The sequence below is a fragment of the Canis lupus genome, chromosome 28 (assembly GCF_003254725.2).
Source record: "Canis lupus dingo isolate Sandy chromosome 28, ASM325472v2, whole genome shotgun sequence".
NCBI classification, from domain to species: Eukaryota; Metazoa; Chordata; class Mammalia; order Carnivora; family Canidae; genus Canis; species Canis lupus.
In genome coordinates this window covers 16143375-16164140 of record NC_064270.1, presented here as the reverse complement: position 1 = coordinate 16164140, position 20766 = coordinate 16143375, and the positions used below count along the sequence as shown (strand labels likewise).

At 56.0% G+C, this 20766-nt stretch overlaps 1 protein-coding gene and 1 long non-coding RNA gene across 9 annotated transcripts in view; one reads left to right on the top strand and one right to left on the bottom strand.

Moving 5' to 3' along the window:
• The window catches only part of SH3PXD2A (SH3 and PX domains 2A), a 235288-nt gene that overhangs the window by 132970 nt on the left and 81552 nt on the right, over positions 1–20766 (top strand). For 7 of the 8 annotated variants that reach the window (XM_025467099.3, XM_025467100.3, XM_025467098.3 and 4 more), the window contains one exon: positions 20418–20446. In XM_025467099.3, coding sequence (XP_025322884.1) covers positions 20418–20446 — 29 coding nt within the window. Of the gene's footprint in view, positions 1–20388; positions 20447–20766 lie in introns of those variants that run through there. The other variant, XM_049103197.1, reaches the window with a different exon arrangement.
• On the bottom strand, positions 8677–12742 carry LOC112672280 (uncharacterized). Its single transcript, XR_003144146.3, has 3 exons — positions 12314–12742; positions 11785–11896; positions 8677–11258 (listed from the first exon to the last, which is right to left on the bottom strand). It is a non-coding gene; the product is annotated as an uncharacterized LOC112672280 (long non-coding RNA).

Here is a 20766-nt window from a genome sequence, read left to right as displayed (position 1 = left end):
CTTCAGGTGAGCCTGACCAGAGCAGCCATGGTGGCGTCGCATCTTCATGCAGCTGCCCCAGGAAGGCAGCTCCTGTCGTCCACCTCCCACTACTAATGCTACTGTGTACTGCTGCTGTGCCAGCCCCAAACGCCGGCATGATTCTAGATGCATCCCTTCCCTTTGCGCCCCTCCATCCACTAGCACATCCTGTGGGTACTACCTTCAGGGTATTTCCAGACTCTGACTGCATCTCACCTTCTGCCCTGCTGCCAGCCCAAGCCACCCTATCACCGATCCTCACCTGGATTCTGGCCTCCTGACTGGCCTCCCTGCCTGTACCCTTGCTCTCTGTGGTCCATTTTCAACATAGCAGAAGGAAGGATCATTTAAACTAATATGTCATATCATGTCACTCCTCTGCTCAAAATCCTCCATGCCTCTGACGTCACTCAGAGTTAGGGCCCCTCAGCCTGGCCCTCCCTTCCCTCTGGTAGCACCCTCTGCAGCTCCCCCCCCCCCCCCCGCCTTGTTCCTTTCCAGCCACACTGGCCTGCTGGCTGCTGCTTGCACCTTGGGGCCTTTGCACTGGTTCTTCCCTCTGCCTGGGCCCCTTGATCCCTCTCCAGGCGAGCCCCTTGGCCTGTTCCCACACCTCCTTCCAGTCTTTCCTCACACAGCTACTCAGCAAGGCAGGCCCTGGCCTTCTGTTAAAACCCCCCAGTGCCTACCCTCTGCTTCCTGGCTTCATCCTTCCCCGTGTAGACTGTTATCATTACCCACGCGTGGCCCATTCACTCCTGGCAGTTACCATCCATCCCTCTCACTGGGATGTCGGTTCTGAGAGAGTAGGATCTTGTACCCATATTCTCTGCACTACATCCCAGTGCCCAGAGCAGGTGCTCAGAAAACATCTACCAGAGGAAAGACTGATCACTCAGCCTTCATCATAGTCTTACACAGGAGATAGACCATGACGTGATTTCACAGAAGACTGGCTCCAAGCTGACACATCTGACCGTGGCCCTAACTCATCACTCAGCTCATGCTTCCTCAAGTTTGCCCCTTTTCACAGTGCCCCCTTCTGGTCTCCACCCGGCCGAGGCACATGGAGACCAGCCTTGGCCCCTTTGACAATTGTTTTCTTTTTAAGGACTATGTGTTCTTGGGAAGCCACAGGTTGAATAGGAACATGTGCACGTTGTGTATGGGTGTCTGTGTGTGTACATGTGCACCTAGGTGTGTGTTCACATGTGAGTGTCTTGATGGGGGTGCAGAGAGGAAAAGGAAGATGTTAGCTTTAGTGGTTACTTTCTCTCTACTCTATGTATTATCTCATTTAAATCTCAGGCCACCCCCAAAGTTAGTACTATTACCCCTATTTAGCAGATGGGGAAATAGAGGCCCTAGCAGTACCTGGCTTGCCCCTAGCCACACAACTGAGAAGTGGAAGAGGCAGGCCTTGAACAGGTCGGACTGCCTGGGGATGGGGGACACCATCCTGTCAGCTACCCCCCAACACACACACACACTTTCGGGGGGAACTGAGCATCTCTCCTGCCAGCCCCCAGCACATGGCCCCAGGGTAATGAGGACTCAGTGAGCAGGGGTGGGCAAGAAAAGCTAGCGATGATGTTTCTTAGCCTCCTCTTCAGGGATTCTGGAGGGCCATGTGGCTGGCTTGGGTTAGGGACAGCCCTAGTCACCAAATACTGAAAGAGGCCGAGAAAGACGCACCCCTGGAACTCAAGAGAATTCAGTGCAACACAAATCCTGGGTTGCCTCTGACAACCAGTTGGGCCCAGCCTCCTGGCAGCTACAGCTGGTAACCCTGCAGGGCCCGCGGTGACCCCTAGCAGTGTCCTGGGGCCGCACCTGCCATGTCAGCCCTCCCGGGCTCTGCTGTGTTTGAGCACCTGGAGGACCAACCCCCTACTAGACTGGGGGCCAGGTATTACCGGGCCTGGCTTCCGTAGGCACAGGACACTCCCCCCGCCCCCACCCTGAGCAGTGGGTACCTATTCTCTGGTTCCCATGTGGTGTCAGTGATGGTAAAGGGGAGCTAAGGCAGGCCCAGGCTGGCTTGGCAGGACTTACAGCCGAGTCAACCATGTGACCCAGCAAATGCCTCTTTTTACAAGTTTAAATTTTCATCCAAATTGAATCAGGGAACCCAAAGGTTCTCAGAGGGACTCCATGAGGCCTGTCTTCAGGTCCCTGGATTGATGCACATTTCTATTGGAAAGGGGAGAGGTCCAGCCCCATGAGAACCCCCTTCAATGGCCTCTGACCTGCCTTTCCATCTCCCCAGCCTCTTGACCCCCCAGTCCTGCCCTCATTCTTATGTTCCTGTTACCAGAGTGCAGCCAGCTATCGCCACCCTCCAAACTCATGCCCTCCTGTCCCCTCCACCTGCAGCAACCTTCTGCCCCCCTCCCTACCTACCATAGGACCAAATCCCACTCAGACCTTCCAGAAAGCCTCACCTGTAGCGCACACCTGGCTGCCATAGGAGTGGCACTAACTATATCACATGGATCTGTTCACGGGTCTCTTCCACCATGGGGGCCCCCACCTCTGTGGCCTGGCACCTGGTCAGTGTTGACTGAGCCAAAACAAAGTTGAGGTCATTTAACAAAACTATAAGTAGAACTGCCCATGGTCATAGGAGCAAAACAAAGAGCATTCTTCATCCCTCTGGAATTATTGGTCTGGGTTCAGAGACCTCTTGCTTCTCTCTGCCTCCATTTCCGTATCTTTAGAGTAGAAATCATGATGATGCCTGCCCCTCGAGTCACAGAGGGGAAACAGAGGCCAGGCTGGACCGCTGTGCTTCTCTCCTGTCACATGCTTAGCATCCCACTCGTCTATCTGCTGCCAGCCCACAGCATGTGGCCAGCAGGCTCACCTCTTACACAATGGCACCAGTGACGTGTGGTCAGCCCGCAAGACAGGCTGAGGGGCTCCTGCTCCTGCCATCCCCTCTCCGCTCTAGGTTCAGGCCTGTCTCCTCAGCTTATTTCTTCCCATGAAGCCAGCCAGGATCCTGGTCAAATTCTTGAACTCGCATGGGAGGAGCAGAGCCTTGCTGAACAGGTTTTTGTTCAGCCCCAAGGCCACAGAGCCACCCTCTGTTGTGGCCTGGAACAATGGTCCAATGTTTGGAGGGACCAGGGGTATAAGGTGGTGGCCCGTGGCCAGGTCGGGTCAGAACTGTCCTGGCCCCAGCCTGCCCAGAGCACTGGCTTCTGGCCTCGGAGTCCACCCCAGTATCCCTGCCACCTGCCGGGGGCAGCCAGGCAGATCAGTGAGAGAGGGAGGTTGTCCTACCAGGAGGCCTGCCCAGGCAGAGTCCAGGGTTTGGGTCCTGAGTATGGGCTGACCCAGAGGATGCTGAACAAGGGTTCCAGGAATGGAGGACAGAAGCAGGCAGCAGCTCTGGGGCTGCAGTGGGCAGGAGGGCTGACCCGACAAAAGGCACTCTGGAGGATCTCCCAGCCTCCCCTCCCATTTATATTTCGGAAGGGATGGAGGCCGTGGCTGCCCTCCCCTGGGGAAAACAGAGGCCAGGAGGACAGAAGGGATCCAGGAAGAAGACAGAGAGTGAGTGTGGGGGTGGTGCAGACAGGATGGCCCTGAGAATTTGGGGAGGCCCCTCCTGGGGGCACCCCTGTCCTCCATCCCGGTTGAATTCCAGGTCAGCCTTGTTCAGGAGGTAAGCTGACTGCTTGGTCATGTGTGACTCCTGATGTCATGAGTTAGAGTCCGGGCTCCGCTGCTGAAAGCCAGGTGCACTCAGGTTAATGTTGGGGCCTCCTCTGGAAGTCACTCCTACCTGCCCAGGAGCTGAGGAGAGTTAAATGAGATGATGTGTGTGGAGCACACAGTAGCTGCTTACGTTCTCTTCATCTTCTCTGGGAGGCAAAGGGAGGGCTGTGGGGTGAGCCCTGGAAAGAGAGTCTCTGCTGTGCTTTCCATCCTCAGCATGTATCCACTGAGCATCTACTGTGTGCCAGAAATTCATGGGCTGATGGACTAAAGGCTCAAGACTGCCACTAGGTAGAATTTTTGAGGAGTTAAACTAACTCCAGAGACAACAGTCAGAACACCCAGCTCTGCTTTGGCCTTGAATGAATCACTCCACCTCTTCAAATCCCTGAAGGCTTCTGCATCTGTGAGGGTGGCCAACAATACCCACATTGCGGGACAGTGGGGAGCTTCGAGGGTGCTAATGCCTATAAGTGCCTGACCCAACACAGCTCACTCACAGGAGCTTCTGTTCTTCCCTTTCTTCCATGGGCCCAGGCCTGGGTGCAGAGTGGCTACTCTGTGGGAATGGAAATGGTCAGCTATGGGAGAACTTGCCAGGGTTGGTGCTGATGGTGGGGTGCGGCTGCCCCCAGTCTGCCACCAGGCCCCCTGCCGGCTGTCGGGAACTCTGAGGTATCCATGTTCCTACCTTCCTCAGGGGGCCGGTGGCCTGGGAAAGGAGGGGAGAGCCCATTCCCTGGCCCTGTGCTTTGCTAAGTCCCGGTTAGACCCTTGCCAGCAAGCTCTGCCACCACCCACGGGGCCAGGGACGTGGCCCGCGCTGTCCTTCCAGCCCCACCGCCACTAGCAGCTGCACAAATAGTCTCTTTATACTGACAGGTGAGAGAGCCAGCTGGATGTGGCTGTAGGAACCATGGGGTCCACTGGGAACTGGGGGCTGGAGCAACTCAGAACTTTATGCAGGTAGACCCTGCCCACCCCCCACCGGGCCCCCCTCAACCTGGGCGGGCAGGTGGGAGGAAGGTGCCCACAGGAAGCTGGTTCCAACCCACTTGAAAGGAGCGTCAGCTCTGGGGAACAAGGATTTCTGAGGGCCCAGCTGTCATGCTGGGTGGGAAGTGCAGGGAGGCTAACGAAACAGCCCAGTTCAGAGCAAAGGCCTGTGCCAGCTGTGTCTAGGGAGAGAAGGTTATTCCATTTTCAGGCCAGTGCAGGGTTTCAGCTCCCTCGAGCGAGAGTGCAAAGGAGGTGGTGGGATAGGGAAAGTAGAGGGGTATAGGGGTCCTCCTCAGCTCCAGGAGGACAGTCCTGCTATGCAGGTGCCCAAGGCCCCACGGACCCCTTCCCTGGCTCCCAGGGCCACAGGATGAGCCCCTCACAGAGCTCCGGAGGCCTGCTTCACAGTTATGTCACGTTCAAGGGTGTCTTGGTTCCCCCTGCATTGTCACCAGTCCTCTGGTTAGCTACCCCTCCATAGGGAATCCATGACAGAGCTGACCCTCGAACCCAAGTCTTTGGCCTCCTGGACTAAAGACTTGTTAGCATCCAGACAGGAGGCATTCATTCACTCTAGCATTTTTGATCATCTTCTTGGTGTGGGACACCAGGGCCATGGAAGTGGACACAGCTCAGCCCTCCCCATGGGGAGCTTGAGGTCTGAGGGGAGAGACAGCATGGTCAGGGCCTGGCTTGCTGCTGTGGGAGGCAGCAGAGCACGATAGGGCTCTGGCTAGCACCTTGGTTCCTTCCCCACCTACCCTGTGGCCTGGGAATTATTTAAATGCCAAGATCTCAGTTTCTTCACCTGTGAAATGGAGCTTATAACAGCTGCCAATCCAGTGGAGATGGCAGAAATGAAACAAGTGATATACGGATGCTGGACCATCCACAGCAGTGGGCTAGCCTGGCGAGGTGGTCAGGGAAGCCTCTGCGGAGAGGTAGCATTCGAGCTGAGAGTAAGGTGGGAGCTACGAGCTACCCTACTCAAGGGGATTGGGAGACAAGGACACTCAGGTCAGAGAGAGTCCCTAAGACTGGGGCAGTTTCAAGAAACTGAAAGAAATTCTGTCTTCCTGGAGACCAAGAACATCCTGACCAGGGCTGGGCCAGAGGAGTTGGGTCTGAGGTCCATTGGGCGACCTTGGTCAGTCATTAGCCCTTTATATTTCATCATCAGGGAAAGGGGCAAAATTTGGGGTTCTTTGGGGTCTCTCCTGGCTCTGACATTCTGTGATCTTATCAGGGCCAGCTGGCTATTGCAATGGTCCGAGCATGTAGCAACCAGGATCTGCAGTGGTTGCAGATGGCTGTGGAAATGAAAGACATTCATAGACACGGTCAGATGTGGAAGAGACAAGCATTCTGCAGATCACGTGACCCTTCCCTTTCACAAGCCCTGTGGGTTTGAGGCACCACTTAACTTTGGGTGACTTAGTGCAAGGGCTCTGTGTGGATCTGGCTCCACCTCGTGGAAGCTTTGGGCATTGCAGTTGCCAGTATCACGACAGATGCCGTAGATTTGGCTGATACTGTCAAAACCCGTGCTGGGTCCTTGAGTGTGGTCTTGTTTAACCATCAGTGTAATCCGGTGAGACTCAGGCCTCCCTTGTGTAGATGAGGGCGCTTAGGCTCATGTTGGTTCAGTTACCTCTCAGCTAGTATGTGTCAGAGGCTGGATTCAAACCCTTCCAGCTTCAGATCTGCGCCCAGCTACCCACATGGGGGTGTGTGATGGAGCCACAGGGCCATGGCTCCAAACTGCTAGATTCTGAGACCTTTTATCTGACCGTAGGGCAGAATAATTGAATCAGGACCCCACGGTTGCTGTGGTCACAGATGGGGGCCCCTGAAGGTACAACTGAGGGCACGTTCCATTTGGGGACTCTTGAAGGGGAATCTAGGCTTCTTGTGAGCCCACATCCCTGAGAAGACACAAGGCTCAGGAGCCCAGGGCCAGTTCTGGGTGCCCTCCCTGAGACCCCTCCCCCAGCCTCGAGAGCTCCCAGGAGGGGCCTATCTGCTGTGGGTCAGACCCCTGATGTGCTTCCAGAACCAGCCTCTCTCTGTCTTCCTGAAAGCTAAGCCGGGTGCTGCCCAGACGGACACCTGACTTTGGTCTTACTTAGGTCCAGCTGTGACCCCAGCCTCAAACCAAGCCCTTTACTCCCTTACCCTGTCTCTATCATGTGGCCCATTTGTCACATGAGGAACCCTGAATTAATGGGAACCCCCTTCCCCTGGCCCCAACTCAGGACACACAGCCCAAGATCTCGCCACCTGAACCAGGCAGGAGATTTTTACTTTCAGACAGTCTTATTGAGATATAATTTACATAAAACAAAAGTCACTCATTTTAAGTGTGCCATCAATCCAATGATGATTAGTAAATTTGCAGAGTTGTGCAACCATCGCCACAATCCAGTTTTAGAACTTTTGCATAGCCCTGAAAAGATCCCAGAGGGAAGAATTAAAAAACCAGCTCTGGAGCTGAGGAGCCCCATCAACATCCCTTCCCTCTGTCCGTGTCAGGGAAGAGGGGAAATATGTACCTAGAGACCGGGTTCTTTCCTCAACCGTGTGCTGCTCTGATTTCTAGACCTGGTGGTTCCAGCTCCTTTGGCTCTTGCACAGACTGTCCAGTAGCCCACCGCAAGGCCTGCTTTGCCCTTCTCAGTGCTGCTCTGAGGTGGACCGGCTGCTGAGTGGGTGCCCAGAGTGGAGGGCTGAGGGTGCCCCCATGCACTTCATCCCCACTCCCCGGAAGTACACATGCAGTTTGGCCCTGCATGTGGGCTACATGTGACTTCAGTGCTTACTTTCCCCAGGGCATCTCAGAAGGCTACTGGGTGCAGGCAATAGACCTAGGGGCTAAGCCACAGGGGCTGCTTGCAGGCAGCCCAGGGCTTTAGCAAAAAGCAATGTATGCGTTTTAGCTCATTTAATTTTTGCATCTCTCCATGAGCTGGGCACGTTTTTTTTCTCTCAATTTCCAGTTAAGCCCACTAAGGCAAAGAGAGGTTATGTGACTTGCAAAGCTGATGAGTGGCAGAGATGGCTACAATCCAGGCAGTCCAGCGGGAGAGCCTGGCTCTCAACCTCAGTAACGCTCACCAAGTGTTTAGCATGCTGCCTGGCACGTGCTCATAATCAATGGGACCTATTATTACCATTGCTATTGTCAAGGGGCTGCTGCGTGCTGAGGGAGAAGCCAGAGGCCTGGCTAGCCAGTGCCCACACAACGCTCACCACTTAGCACACAGCGGTGTGAGTTGGCAGTTTCTGGAGCCGGCAAACCAGCCTCCACCCCAGTCTGAGGCCGCATCCCACTGGAAGCAGGAGGGAGGGTTGCCTCCCCACCTGGGCCTTCAGACATCCTCCAGCCCTGCCCTCATGTTGCACTGACAGGCTCTGCAGGGCTACGGGGGTGGGGGGGGGTGATGATTTGCCCAAGGTCACCCAGAGAAACAACTAGCACTTTTTGACTCAGAGTCCAGTGTTCCTTCTGGCTCTCAGAAACTTTTCCAGCTGACTTCCAGAGCATCCCGCCTGCTGATGCACAGAAGGGCACCTGGAGGCCCAAGCTGAACCTTTATGGTAACACGAATCAAAGCCTGCCTGAGGGACAGGGAGGAGGGGCCAGCTGCCCTGAATGGCCAGGGAAGTGGGAGCTGGGCTGTGGTCAGGTCTGATCTAATTACGCAGAAGCAGGCTCCCAATTAGAGAGGGCTATGCCTGCCAAGCCAGAGAATTTAAGGTTAATAGCAGGGAGTGCTCTTGTCCCTGCAAGAGAGGGCGCCTGTGAGCCTGTCTTACTGGTCAGAGACTCACAGAGACCTACAGGGCCACAGGCAGCCACCACGAGTGCCAGAAGACAGAAGACATGGGTCATCCCCCATGTTGGCATGTCTCCGTAAAGCCCCCACTATGTGTTGGTCATGTGTTAGGTCCAGCAGGCTATAAGGATCTTGGTGGGCAGTGGTAGGCGGCGGATACTCCATGCCAGAGACAGGGAGAGGCAGATGGTTTGGTTTAGAATACTGCAGAAGCAGGTCTGGGGATGATTTGAGCCCAGGCAGTTTATTTGGGAGGTGATAATGGTAGACGCCAGTGAGGGAGTGAAGTCAGGCAGGGGAGGGAAGGCAGCCAAAAGTAGTCACAATCAACTAGATGCCCTATGGGCCACTGGGGCCTCACCCCACAGGGAACTCTGGGAGCTGGCCAAGAACTGGTGGTCCCATTCAAGGGCAGGGGTGCGGGGCTTTTATGCACCCACTGTGGCTTCTTCCTCCAGCTCTCCGGCTGCCCCCTTGGCCCTGTCCACCTCCAAAGAGCAGTCAGAGGGGGCTTTCCAAAGAGCCTGCATAAGCTAACACTGACATGGCTTTCCACTGTGGCAGGATGACTTCCAAGCAGGTTCCTGGTGGCCTGGGTCTGGGAAGCCTGGTTCCCTCCCCATCTCCAGCCCGATGGCTCCCGCCTCCCATTCCATCTGCTCCTCCAATTATCCTAGAATCCTTACCTCTTTAGAGAGACTTCCCTTTCTCTCCATTTCTGCAACCTCTCCCTTTTCTTCACGGCTTTTAACCCAGTTTTATTCTATGCTGAGACCCCAGGGCCTGGCTGGCATGCAGTGAGTGCTTGCAGATGCTTGTTGAGTGACCCTGGCCTGGGGGCTCTGGCGCTGAGGACCTTTGTCACCAAGCCCTGAGCTTCTGTAACAGGAGTGTAGAGACTGGACTGGCCCAAGGTTGTGCTGGCCGAAGCTCTCAGGAAGGCCTGTGTAGGGGCCATTCCCCCGTGGTCCTCTCCCCAGCACAGCAGGGCTGACCAGGGCACCCCAATGGTCAGTGAGCTGCCAGAGATGCTCAGGTCTAGAGTACATGGGGCACTTGGAGAGGGAGCAGGGCCCTTGAGGGTGGGGGTGCTCAGGGAAGGATGGGGAGCCTGATGTCCCCCTGGGGGAGGCCTCAGAGACAGAGGGTAGACAGAGGGCCTGGGTTGATGGAGGCCTGTGAGTGCTGGCTTGGAGGCTTTTGATCAGGAGGGTGGGAAGGCCAGAAGGCTGATAGACAGGAAGGATGGAAAGATCAGGGTCCTGATGGTTCCAAGCCCTGGCTTAGGAGTCGTCTGACACTGGGTTCAGATCTCAGCTTGATACTACTGAGCTAGCATCTTAATAGGTAGCACTTCCTAAGCACTGGCATTCCCTTGTTCTCTGACCTGGGCCCACAGGGGAGTCAAGAAAGGAGGCAGTGAGGCACTGTGGTCCAGTTGGGGAAGGGAGAGACGCATGGGGAACAGTAACACGTCCTGCAGCAGAATGCAGGATGTCAGGAAGAACGTGCAGCCTTGCTAGGCTGGCCTTGGGGTTTCCATGGCAACCCTGGGTGACATCACAGCCAGGGGCTGGAGCACAGGACACAGGGAGGCATCCTCACCAGTGGAGGGGAAGCACACTGAGTCCTCAGGGCGAACTCTGCACACAGAGATTGTTCAAATACTTTGGCATTTTATACAAACTAACATCCACACTTGCTGACCCACCCATAATCCTCAAGGAGGACCCCCTCAAGGAAGCAGCACTTCCACTGGGCTTTACTGGGGGAAATGGAGTGGAGGGTAGAGACCCAGGGTCTGCCCAGAGGACAACTCAGGATAACGCCACAGCTCTGGCCAACCCCTCCGAAGCCCCTGGCCTCCCTGGGCCTGTTTGCCTGGGCATTCATGCCTTCATTCAGCAAACACCTGCTGTGCCTCTCCCTGTGTGAGGCCTGGAGGGACACCGCCTGCCTCCTGGGGCCCTCAGTAGAGCGGAGGAAACAGCAAAGACATCACAGTAACAGCAAAGACATCACAGTAACATAAGACTTAGGAGGGAAAAGAGGGGGTACCACGCCAGGCCAGGCTCTGAGAGTATCAGACGTGGCATGAGGCGGGGAGGTGAGGGCACAGAGCCCTTTGTCCTGCATGCCCAGTGCCTGGTGCTCAGAGTGTGGCAGCCACCTGTCCCTTCATGGTCCAGCTGTGAGGGGGATCCAGCCTTGGCTGTCACCCCTGCCATTTCCAATCAGGGAGGGCCAGGGTCCCCGGGAGGGCTGGTAGCCTGGCAGCAGCCGGGCTTCCAGGGGAATAGGAAAGTAGAACAGTCACATAGATGGGTCTTAACCACCCAGGTCTGCCACCCACCAGCCACTTGATTTTGGTGAAGGGGGTTTACCCTCTGAGCCTGGGTCTCTTCATCTCTAAACAAGCACCCCAAGCCTTGGCCTACCCCAATAGGGCCAGCCAGGCCAGTCTCCCCATATCCTTCCCCAGCTGCTCCTGCTCCACCCCTAGCCCCTGGGCCCGTGCTGGGCTCCGTGACTGGGTGTGGGGCCAGCAGCCTGTGCAGGAGGCTCGAGCATCCTCATCTTTATTGAGCCTGTGCACACCAGGCAGTTCATATGCATCAACTTTTGTCCTCCGGCAATCCAGTTAGGTGGGTCCTGTCGGTCTCTTCACTTTATAGACTGGAAATGAAGACAGAGACACTCAATATAATCTGACAGAGGTGGGGCTTGAATCCAGGCAGCTACACGCAGACACATCCCCCGCGTGAGCTGCATGCAGCGCACTGATCTAGGCCGCGCTCTCTGGTGTACTAGGCAATGCACTGTGGCTACTTAAATTAAGTTCTCATTAAATCAGATTAAAAATTCAGTTCTTGGGTCATACTAGCCACGTCTTAGGTGCTCGACAGCCACAATGGCAGTGGCCGCCTGACTAGAGGCCATTTCTATCGGTGATCACGATTCTATTGGGCAGCTTGAGGTGGGGCACCCCTAAGTGTTGGGGATGGAATTGGGACACCCAGTGCCATCAGAGGGCAGAATCAAAATGGGCTTCCTGGGCTGGAATGTTGTGAAACGCTGGAGAGGGCAGGAGGGTGCGGGAACAGGCCGTAAGCACAAACAGCCTTGAGTTCCCGGCCTTGCTTCCCTGCTGCTAGCTGTGTGGCTCCGAGCCTCGCCCGTAAAATGGGCGTAAAGCACCTACCTCAGAGATAATGTCACGGAGGCGTCAAGGGCCCTGGCCTGCCTGGGTGCTCAGTGCTTGTGCACTTGTGACACAGAGTTCGAGAAAGTCTGGGAGGTGCAGCGTTTTCTCACTGTAAGAGACAAGCATGTGAGTCCAAGAGTCGAGACCGTCCTGGGTGGTGCAGGTGAGCTAGGTGCCGGGAGAAGCCTGGGGCCCTGCTTCCAGCATTCTCTCCCACGGAGGCCAAGGCAGACACGAGCACAGCTGGGCCTGGGACAGGCTCCTGGGCGTCCAAGGGAAGCAGAGAGCCCTTGGCCTAGCTCGAAATTAGGCCAGGGCTGGGGAGCGAGCAGCCTTATGGCCGAGGGGCCACCCGGAGGTCTGCTCAACAGTGGGGACCTGGTGCGTATCACACCAACACGCACGCACTCAGGCTCAGGCACATTACTGCAGATTTTAGCGTGGGGAGCAGAGCAGTCCTTTGTCTTGCCTGAAACAAAGGCCCATCCCACGGCCTAAACAGGGAAAAGCAGAACCAGATGGAAACCTGATTCTTAGTCTCGGAGCTGTGCCGCCACCTTCCAGGGGAAAATCTTTTGTTACAGACATCACCACTGGGTTTCTCCCACCGAGGTTCTTCTAAAATCTAAGCTGTGTGCCTTCACTCGAGTCCAGCCCCAGCTGCGGGTCCTGCCCACCTGCGCTCACGGCAGACAGCCGCCCTGAGGTCTCCTCGCCCTCTCTCTGCTCCTAGCACACACACGAGCACACGCCAATGCACACATGTACACACGCACACACACAAGATCCCATCTCTGTTCCTGCCCGTGCACCTTTGCCCACATCATCCCTTCCAGCCCAAACCTCTTTCCTCCCCCTGCTCTTTCTAATATTCGTCTTTCAGGGGTAGCTCTTGAGCCCCCTCTTCTAGACAGCCCTTCCCAACTGCCCCAGACCACTCTGACCTCCCCTTCCCAGGAATTCCTGTATAACAAATCCTTTTGACCAGGTTATGAAATCACAAAGTGACTGTATGTTTTCTCTTTCTGGGTGTTTGTCTTGTCACTCCCAACCAGACAGTGTGCTCTGTGAGGGCAGAACTGTCTTTCCCACCACTCTTCTGCTCAGACACAAGACTGGGTTGGGTCTCACTTAAGACATAGATGGGTGGGTGGACAGACAGACAAATGTCCTTGGAGAGAGACTGGGAAGGCCTGCAAGCATGGAAGACCTTCTTTGCCCTTCTCCCCAGGAACTTTGCAATTGGACCCTAGCACAGTGTCCCTTCCACAGTTCCCCAGGTCTGGCATGCCATTCCCAGGAGTCCAGGGGGGCCCACGGCCAGGCAGCATAGAGGGCAGGAACTCAGACAGCTTGTGGGAGGCTCCAGTACCCTGTGGCCAGAGGGCTGAGCAGCCTCATTTCCCCTCTAGGAAACCAGTGCCCAATCCTCTCCCTCCACAGACTGCTTATCAGTCACCATTTGGTGGGACTTCTTGGCGTGCATACAAGTGGAAACCCAGGCCCATTGTTTACAGGGTCCTGAGCTGGCCCCCTGGGCAGTGGGGCCAGATTCTTATGAAGTCCATACCCTTGAGGCTGGGCGAGTCAGCAATTCTTATATCCTGGCCACCATCCACATTCATTGTAGCCCCTGCTGTGAAGCCAGGCTCTAGGCCAGGGTTCTCTGCACATGCCAGGTTCTGTTTTAAGAGCTTTGCACTTATCTCAGGTCATCCCCATAACAAAGGTAGGACATTTGCATCTCCCTTTGACAACTGAAGGTACCAAGAGGTGAAACAACTTGCTTGTGTCACAAAGTGGCAAGTGGCTAAACCAGGCTCCACCACACCCACTCTTAACCCTCCCCTCTGGATGCAGAGGAGCCATCATTGGGCTGGCAACACACTCAGGGCCTTTGCCCAGAATGATGAGTCCACTCAGAGGAGACAGACAGACCGCGCTTTGTCTTTTTGCTGTGGATGGAGCAGCAGAGACGCTCTGGGATGTTAGAGAGATAAGCACAAAGCTTGGGAAGATTCTGGGGTGTGCCACAGCCCTGGCATGGGCCTCTCTGGGACTCAGCCTGGGGGTGGGGGGCTGCTGCTGAGACCCCTTCCCTCCCCAGGAATTCAGCTTTTTCTCCCAGGGCAGGAATTCCGGCCTCTCTGGACTGTCCACATGGCCACAATGGGGCCCATTCTCAGGCCCCGGGAAAACACTGATCCTGGGGAGAAAGGACGGATTCTTGTTGGACACAAGGGCCCTCAGTGCCACAGTTTACATCAGGGCGCAAATGAGGGCAAAGAACAGGATTCATGCCCCGTCCGTCTTCCTTGGGGGCCACTGCCCCTCGGGACCCTTCCGTGCAAAGGGTCTGAGAAGCGAGAGCAGAAACCCAGGGAGGGGCTAAGTGGGGTGGGAATCCCCCCAGCCTTCTCCAGACCTCAGCTGACTGGAAGCCCCCTTAGCTCACACCCTCCTCACACAGCTTCTGGACCGACATGCCCTGTCCCACTCACTGTATTGCTTCCACAGAGAACTAACAAGGCTGTGAGATAGTACCCTCATGTTAGGGATGGGGAAACAGGCCCCAAGTGCGTAGTTGTCATTATCTTAAAAAATTTTTTCTGCCACAGTAACAAATTTCCCATCAGAGCCCAATACAGACAAGTAAGCAGGTGGACACCTGAAACAGGTTTCACAAACCAGTACTTACCTTACTATGACAGATGCCGTCCTTTTGTCCATCTTTTAAAAATGCTTCCTTGGACACACTAAGTTGGTTTCAGAACTCACAAATGGGTCATGGCCTGTCATTTGAAAGGCATTAATTTGAAGTGGCTTGCCCAGGTCCACCAGCTACCAGCGCAGAGCCGTGCCCAGAACCTGGGGTCTGTTGACATCACTGCCAGACTTGTCACTAGCTCTGTGCCTTCCCGCCTGCCCCCTCACTGTCTGCCTCGCCTCTTAACAAAAATCTTCCTCCAGGCACACCCTGGCCACATCCCTCCCTGACTCTGAAATCTTCTGGATTTCACAGAAGAACATTGATCCCTCACTCCTGCCCCCACCCCACCAGCCTGGCCTATCCCTGCCTGTCCATCTGCTTACCTACCCTCCCTGGTTTAACTCCTCCCGTTTGAAGCTGCTTGTTCCTGGCTCTAGAGCTTTCCACTCTATACCCTCTCCATGGACCCAAATACCCCTGACCCTTCAAGGCTCAGCTCAAAGCTCACTGTTCCTGGAAGCCTGTCTTAGATGTTCTGCAGCCCCGGGATCTTTTTTCTGCACTTAGAATGTAACCACTCCTGTGTCTCTTGGGATGTCTCAGAATGTTAGGTTTCTCATTGTGCTGGTTAGTTCTGTTCTCCCATCTTTGCCTTAAACTTGCAGGCCAGAGAATGTCCTATTTCTCCTGCACCTGCACAGGCCTTCACAAGCAGCCTATGGCAGGAGCTGAAAACACACTCAGCAGTGGCTAACGGCAGTCAAGGGCTCCGTGTCACTGCCCTAACCATGGTTGCATACTCTCAGTCCAGGCCCTATTTTCTCGGTCCCACTCATGTCCCCCTGAGATCATTGGGCTCTCAAGGTCACCCACAGCCAGCCATCTGGCAAGCCATCAGGCCTCTCAAGCAGTTCCAAGCAGCAGCAGGCCCTACAGACGGGCGTCCTGGGCCGAGCAGCCAATGTCAGCCAGCAGACAGGAGGGTGAGAACATCAGGCTGGAAGTTCGAGCGTGCACGTCCTCCTCTGCCAGGACACTCTCCAATGGGAGCAAGAATGGGAGGGAGAGGGGGTGGCAGACCGCAATACGGTCTCTGTAGCACTCAGAGTTCCACCTGGCAGGGACTCGACATCCTTCCACAGAACTGGCCTAGCCAGACCCCCAGCGGCTCTCCCTGGCTTTGCCTCCCACCCCAGGGATCCCTGATGGCAGGATGGCCACCTCCTTTCCCAGCAGGAGCCTGCCCCTGACACTTGGGCTCTTGAGCATCCCCTTCTTTCAGCCCCCTCCCCTGTGGGCCTGGGGGGGTGGGGGAGTTCCGCATGAGGGATGTCACTTCAGCTTCCGGAGACTGGGGAAACCACTAAAGCCCTCAGGAGCTCAGCCTTCTTATTCATAAAATGGATTACCACCACTCCTCTGCCTATTTCTGAGCACTGAAGGTCAATGTGTGCTGGGAGTTCCCCCCGGGGGAGGGCAGAGAGTGGGAAGGTTTGTGCCAAAATAGGTGTCCAGCAGGCAGGAATTGTTAACTGCCTTTCCTGCTCCCTGCCTCTTGCCTTGCACTCTTCACTGTCTACAGCCCAGCCCCTTCACTAGAATGTCTATAGAAGGAGTGCAGCTGATCTCACCAAGAGGAATTAAAGTAGATAAAAAGGGGGAAAAAAAAAAAAGCTAACCCACCTGGGGTGCCAGTAGCATGAAAATGCACCACCTTTACATCTTGTGGTTTGGGGCCTAGAGAGTAGGCCACTCTGGAATGTTAAAGACATCCGATAAGTGAGTCCAGGCACGCAAGTTCCTAGGGGTCAGTGGCTCCCTGATAATATGATTGTTGCCAGATGGGCCCCGTTCGGACATTTAGTGGTAGAAATGGGCTTTTCCCAGATGGACCCTGCTCGGCAGAGAGCAGGGCTTGTTTTGTGTCTGTGAAAGCCCAAAACTCTGAAAATGAGGCTGGAATTGCGCTGCTTGGTACAGTGCTGCCAGCATCATGGTGAGGGCCAAGTTTCAACAAGCCTTTGCCTTTGGGTAGCCACTGAGATGGGGTCAGTTCTAGGTATGAAATACTATATAAGAGAGACAATTTATGGCATTTTCTGGGCCAGGCACCATGCAAGCCCTTTTATGCATCCCTAAATCTTGAGGTACTGTTATTCTCCTCATTTTACAGGTAGAGAAACAGACGCTTAAGATGACCACCCGGCTAGCAAGTAGCAGAGGGTTGAACTGGGCTCTGTCTGCTTCCAGAACCTGTCCCCTGCATCCTAGAGGCAGGGCCAGGGGATGAACGGTTTATATCCCAAGATTATGGGGGACAGGAAGAGGGTGACTCTGGAGTCCCTGTTGAAATGAGGGAGGGATATGGTGCTGTGTTGGAGGTTCTCATTCCCTCTCCCCCAGCCAGGCCAGACCTACAGACCAGAGGGGGTCCTAACTGTCCCATTTTGTCTGGGATTTTCCCAGTCTGACCCCCGGAAGTCCCATGTCCCAGTCTGCCTGGAATGGCTGGTTACTGTACCTGGGGTCTTAGTCATCCTCTGTACCAATTGCAGAGAAGGCTGAGTGGCCTGATGGAACCCTGTCAGGACACAGCCTGGGAGCCTTTGCAATTACATTAGCTTCTGGCAGCGCTAGAGGGAGACTGGCCTTCCCCTCCCCTCTGGCTTCCTGTGGCTCCTGAAATATAGTGATTCAGCAGCAAACTAGAAGGAGGTTAGACTGTGACCTACCCGAGTGGAATCACCCGTGGGGTGGGGGCTGTTGGCATCAGCTCAGAGCAAGAATTGGACCAAGGAGGGGAAGTGTGGGAGGGGATCTTGAGTTGTTAGGGAGCTGAACGCCAGCAGAGCGTTCTGTAGTCCTGCCCCGGCCAGGACTGACTGTAGGACAGCTGGAGGGGGCATGCCCTGCCTTCCCCAACCATGCCCTGATATGTGAGGGACAGGGGAGTCCCAGCCACTGGATCCTTAAGCCGCTTCTCAGCATATTCAGCAGCTGAAAATACCAAATGGCTTTGCTCAAGGTGCCCAACCAGAAACCTGCTGGAGGTTCCCTATCAGGGCCCTGCCCCCTTGGACCAGGGGCAATCCTGTGAAGGATTCCTGTGTTGGCCACTCCCACCATTCAGTGGGGGCCATCCCCACTGCTGGGGAGCCTCCACTCCATTGACCTTGCGTTTCTCAAGGGGGAGCCCCCAGGGCCTGGTGTTCCCCTCCCTTCCTTGTACCCATGGCTCCAGGGGAGGATTTGAGCACCATAGCAAGACCTAAATTCTCAGTGCCCAATCCCAGCCTCGACCCCACTCATTGTGTGACCTTGAACAAGTAGCTTTGCCCTCCTTGCCTGTCACCCATGGAAGCCACACCTCCTACAGGGGGAGGTCCAGGTGGGAAGGGCTGATACTTTGGTTAAAGGACAGGCAGGCCAGGGATCTGTCTGGAAGCTTCTTTGGCACCGCAAGCAGAAATATTTCTTAGCAGTGGCTGGGGTCCTGATGGAGATGATGATACAGGGACTGCAGTGCCCCCTGGGACCACTCCTGCCTACCTGCCAGGGTTGTCCTGAAGGAGTGGAGTTCTCAGCCAACACTTGGGATGCAAATGATGTGGTTGGTTGGGGTGGAGCTCCACGTCAGAATTTGTAACCAGCTCCCTGGATGATCCTATTGAATAACCAAGCTGAGTATTCCTGACCTGGGCATGGCACAGAGGAGCACCTGGGAATTATGTCCCTCTCCCACTCCCAAGCCTCAGTGTGCTCCCCTGTCACCAGATAATGACCTGCTTGACTCCCCTCTTGGTGCTGTTGATGAGCTCAAAGAGAATCCTGGGCAGCTGGCAGCTGCAGAAACAAGAGAGGAAGGAGGTGGCTAGCACTGAGGAAGCCGCCCTGACTGGACCACTGGCAGCCAGTGGATGGTCCGTGGGCCATTGTGGTCTCAGGCCCAGAGGGCCTCTCCTGCAGGAGCCGCAGCAACATAGTAGAGCAGGGAGGGACAGCTCCTTTTCCAGGCCTCCCGCCCTCTGCAGAAAAGCCTGAGAAATGAATTCCTCCTCGGGAGTGGCAAGTCTGCCGGGCAGGACTTGGCCACCATATAATGCTCTCCTCTCCTTCACTGCGAAGTCTCCCCACAGTTGAGCTTCAAGTGGCCCAGCTAGGTACTCTGGAACACAGCCTCTCCTGGTCTTCCCTTCTGTCCTAGGGAGATGAGAGTGCCTGGACTGCCAGCCAGGTTGGGGGTGGGGGGATGGTGCAAATGGGAACTCCCCACCTTCCTAACTCCTTTTGGAGGCAACAGATTCAGCAGATCCTCCTCCACCTGATCCACCCTGCAGTTTCCATTCTTGCAGGTGGGTCATGCCACTGCTCTTTCCCAAGTTGGATGGGCAGTGGGTGACCCTCTTTTTCATCTGTAAAATGGGCATGATGGGACCTTAGTGTGGATGTGAGGGTTGGAAGAAGCATGGATTACTAAGGGAGTTCTCCAACTAAGATGGGCAGGTAGGGGGAAGGTATCAGAAATGCAATTTCCTGAGCCTCAGCCCCGCTTTCTGATTCACTGGGGTCTGAGCCCAAACTTAAGAAAACTTAGGAGCCTAGGAGAGTCAGAACCCCTAACCCTTTGATGTGCAAACAAATCACTTTGGTGCTTAAACTCCCCCAAAGCTCAGGCTACCCCCCCTAGACCTCCGGAATCAGTCTCTGGGAGTCTCCATGAGGTTGACTCCCTTTCTTGTGAACCTGCTGTTCCTTTCTCCACAAAATCATCTCTTTCCAGCTGGCAGACCTAGCTGGCTAGTTCACTTAGACCAGAGTCCAGCAATTGGCATTTTCTTTGATCCCCCAGGGAAAATAAAGGCATTTCCTCTCGTCTCCAGATAGATCCCCAGCCAGCCCCTCGTGAGCACTCAAGGAACCTTCAGCGTTTCAGAGGCCTGGGACGCTCCCCTGAGGATTGGTGGAAGGGAGCGGTGGTGGGAGGGGCCAAAGGCCGGACCCAGGGCAGGGTTGGGGAAAACAGCCTGATCCTGAGTCTGGAATTAATCCTTGTTGGAGGGCCAGCCGAGGCTCCAGCCCGGGGTAGCTCAGCGCAGGTTAACGGAGGCTGGGAGGTGTTGAGTTGTTGCCATTGACGAGATTTGAACCCAATACTCAGGAGCTCAACCTCCATTCCTACTCTTCGCAGCCTCGCAGTTACCCTTGTACTGTGCGGTGCCCTCGCTCACGGCTGCTGAATCCCGAGATTCCCAGTCTTTGACCTTAAAGGGTGAAACACCTGTCTGTTCAGTATTCAGCCTGTATATCCACACCTACACCGGGCCCGGGGCATGTCATGGGAGGAGTCAAGCCACAATATGACCTCAGGGAGCCTCGGGTCTAGGGCAGGGGCAGACTTTAATCCAAGGGTCACGCAAATCTGTAATTATGCAGAGGAGCGGAGGAGGTGGGGAGGATGTCGGGCTAAGACACGCTAAGGAGGTGACATTTCAGTCGTGAGTTGAAGTCTAAGTGGGCTTGAGCAAGCGGTGCAAAGAATTGGGAGACGAAGCGCTGCAGGGGAGGGGAGTGGGCGCCCGGGGCCTCAGTTTCCCTCTTTAGGAAGGGTGTGAGAAGCTGCCCCGCCCACCCCCGGCCGCCCGAGGCCCGGGGAGGTGCGGGCTGAGCCCCCTCGGGTCGGCGGGGGGGTGCGGGCGGGGGGGTGCGGGCGGGGCGGGGCGGGGCCGGGCTGGCGGGGAGCGGGCGAGCGCGGCGCGCAGGGTGTGCGGCTGCGGAGCGCGGCTGCCGGGCCGCTGGGATCACATGAGCGGCGGCGCCGGGACCGACCGCCCGGCCCGGGGGCCCCCCGCAGCCGCAGCCGCGCAGCCCCGCGCCCCTGCCCGGCCCTAACCATGTCTGTCTGTTGTTGCTTCTTTTTCAGAGACTATGGCGGTTCCAAGAGGAAGTCAGGTAAGGCAGCCTCCGGGCGTCCTCCCCTCCAGCCCCCCTGCGGCCTCGCGCTCGCGCCTCGGGGTCCTGCAGAGGACTTTCCGGGGGCTTGTCCTTGCGGGTCGGCGTCCGCTCCAGGGCCCCTGTCCCCAGCCCGTGGCCCCGAGGCGCCCTGGAACTCGCACTTTCTCCTTCTCCCACCGAGCCCCTGGGGCTGTGCCCGGGCTCTCCTCCCGTGGGAGTGCGGGGGGGGGGGCGGGGGAGGGCGTGGGGGTGTCTCGTGAAGGGCTCCCGCAACGCTGGCAGCGGCCCTCCCCCCTCCGCGGGCTGCGGTGCGTCTT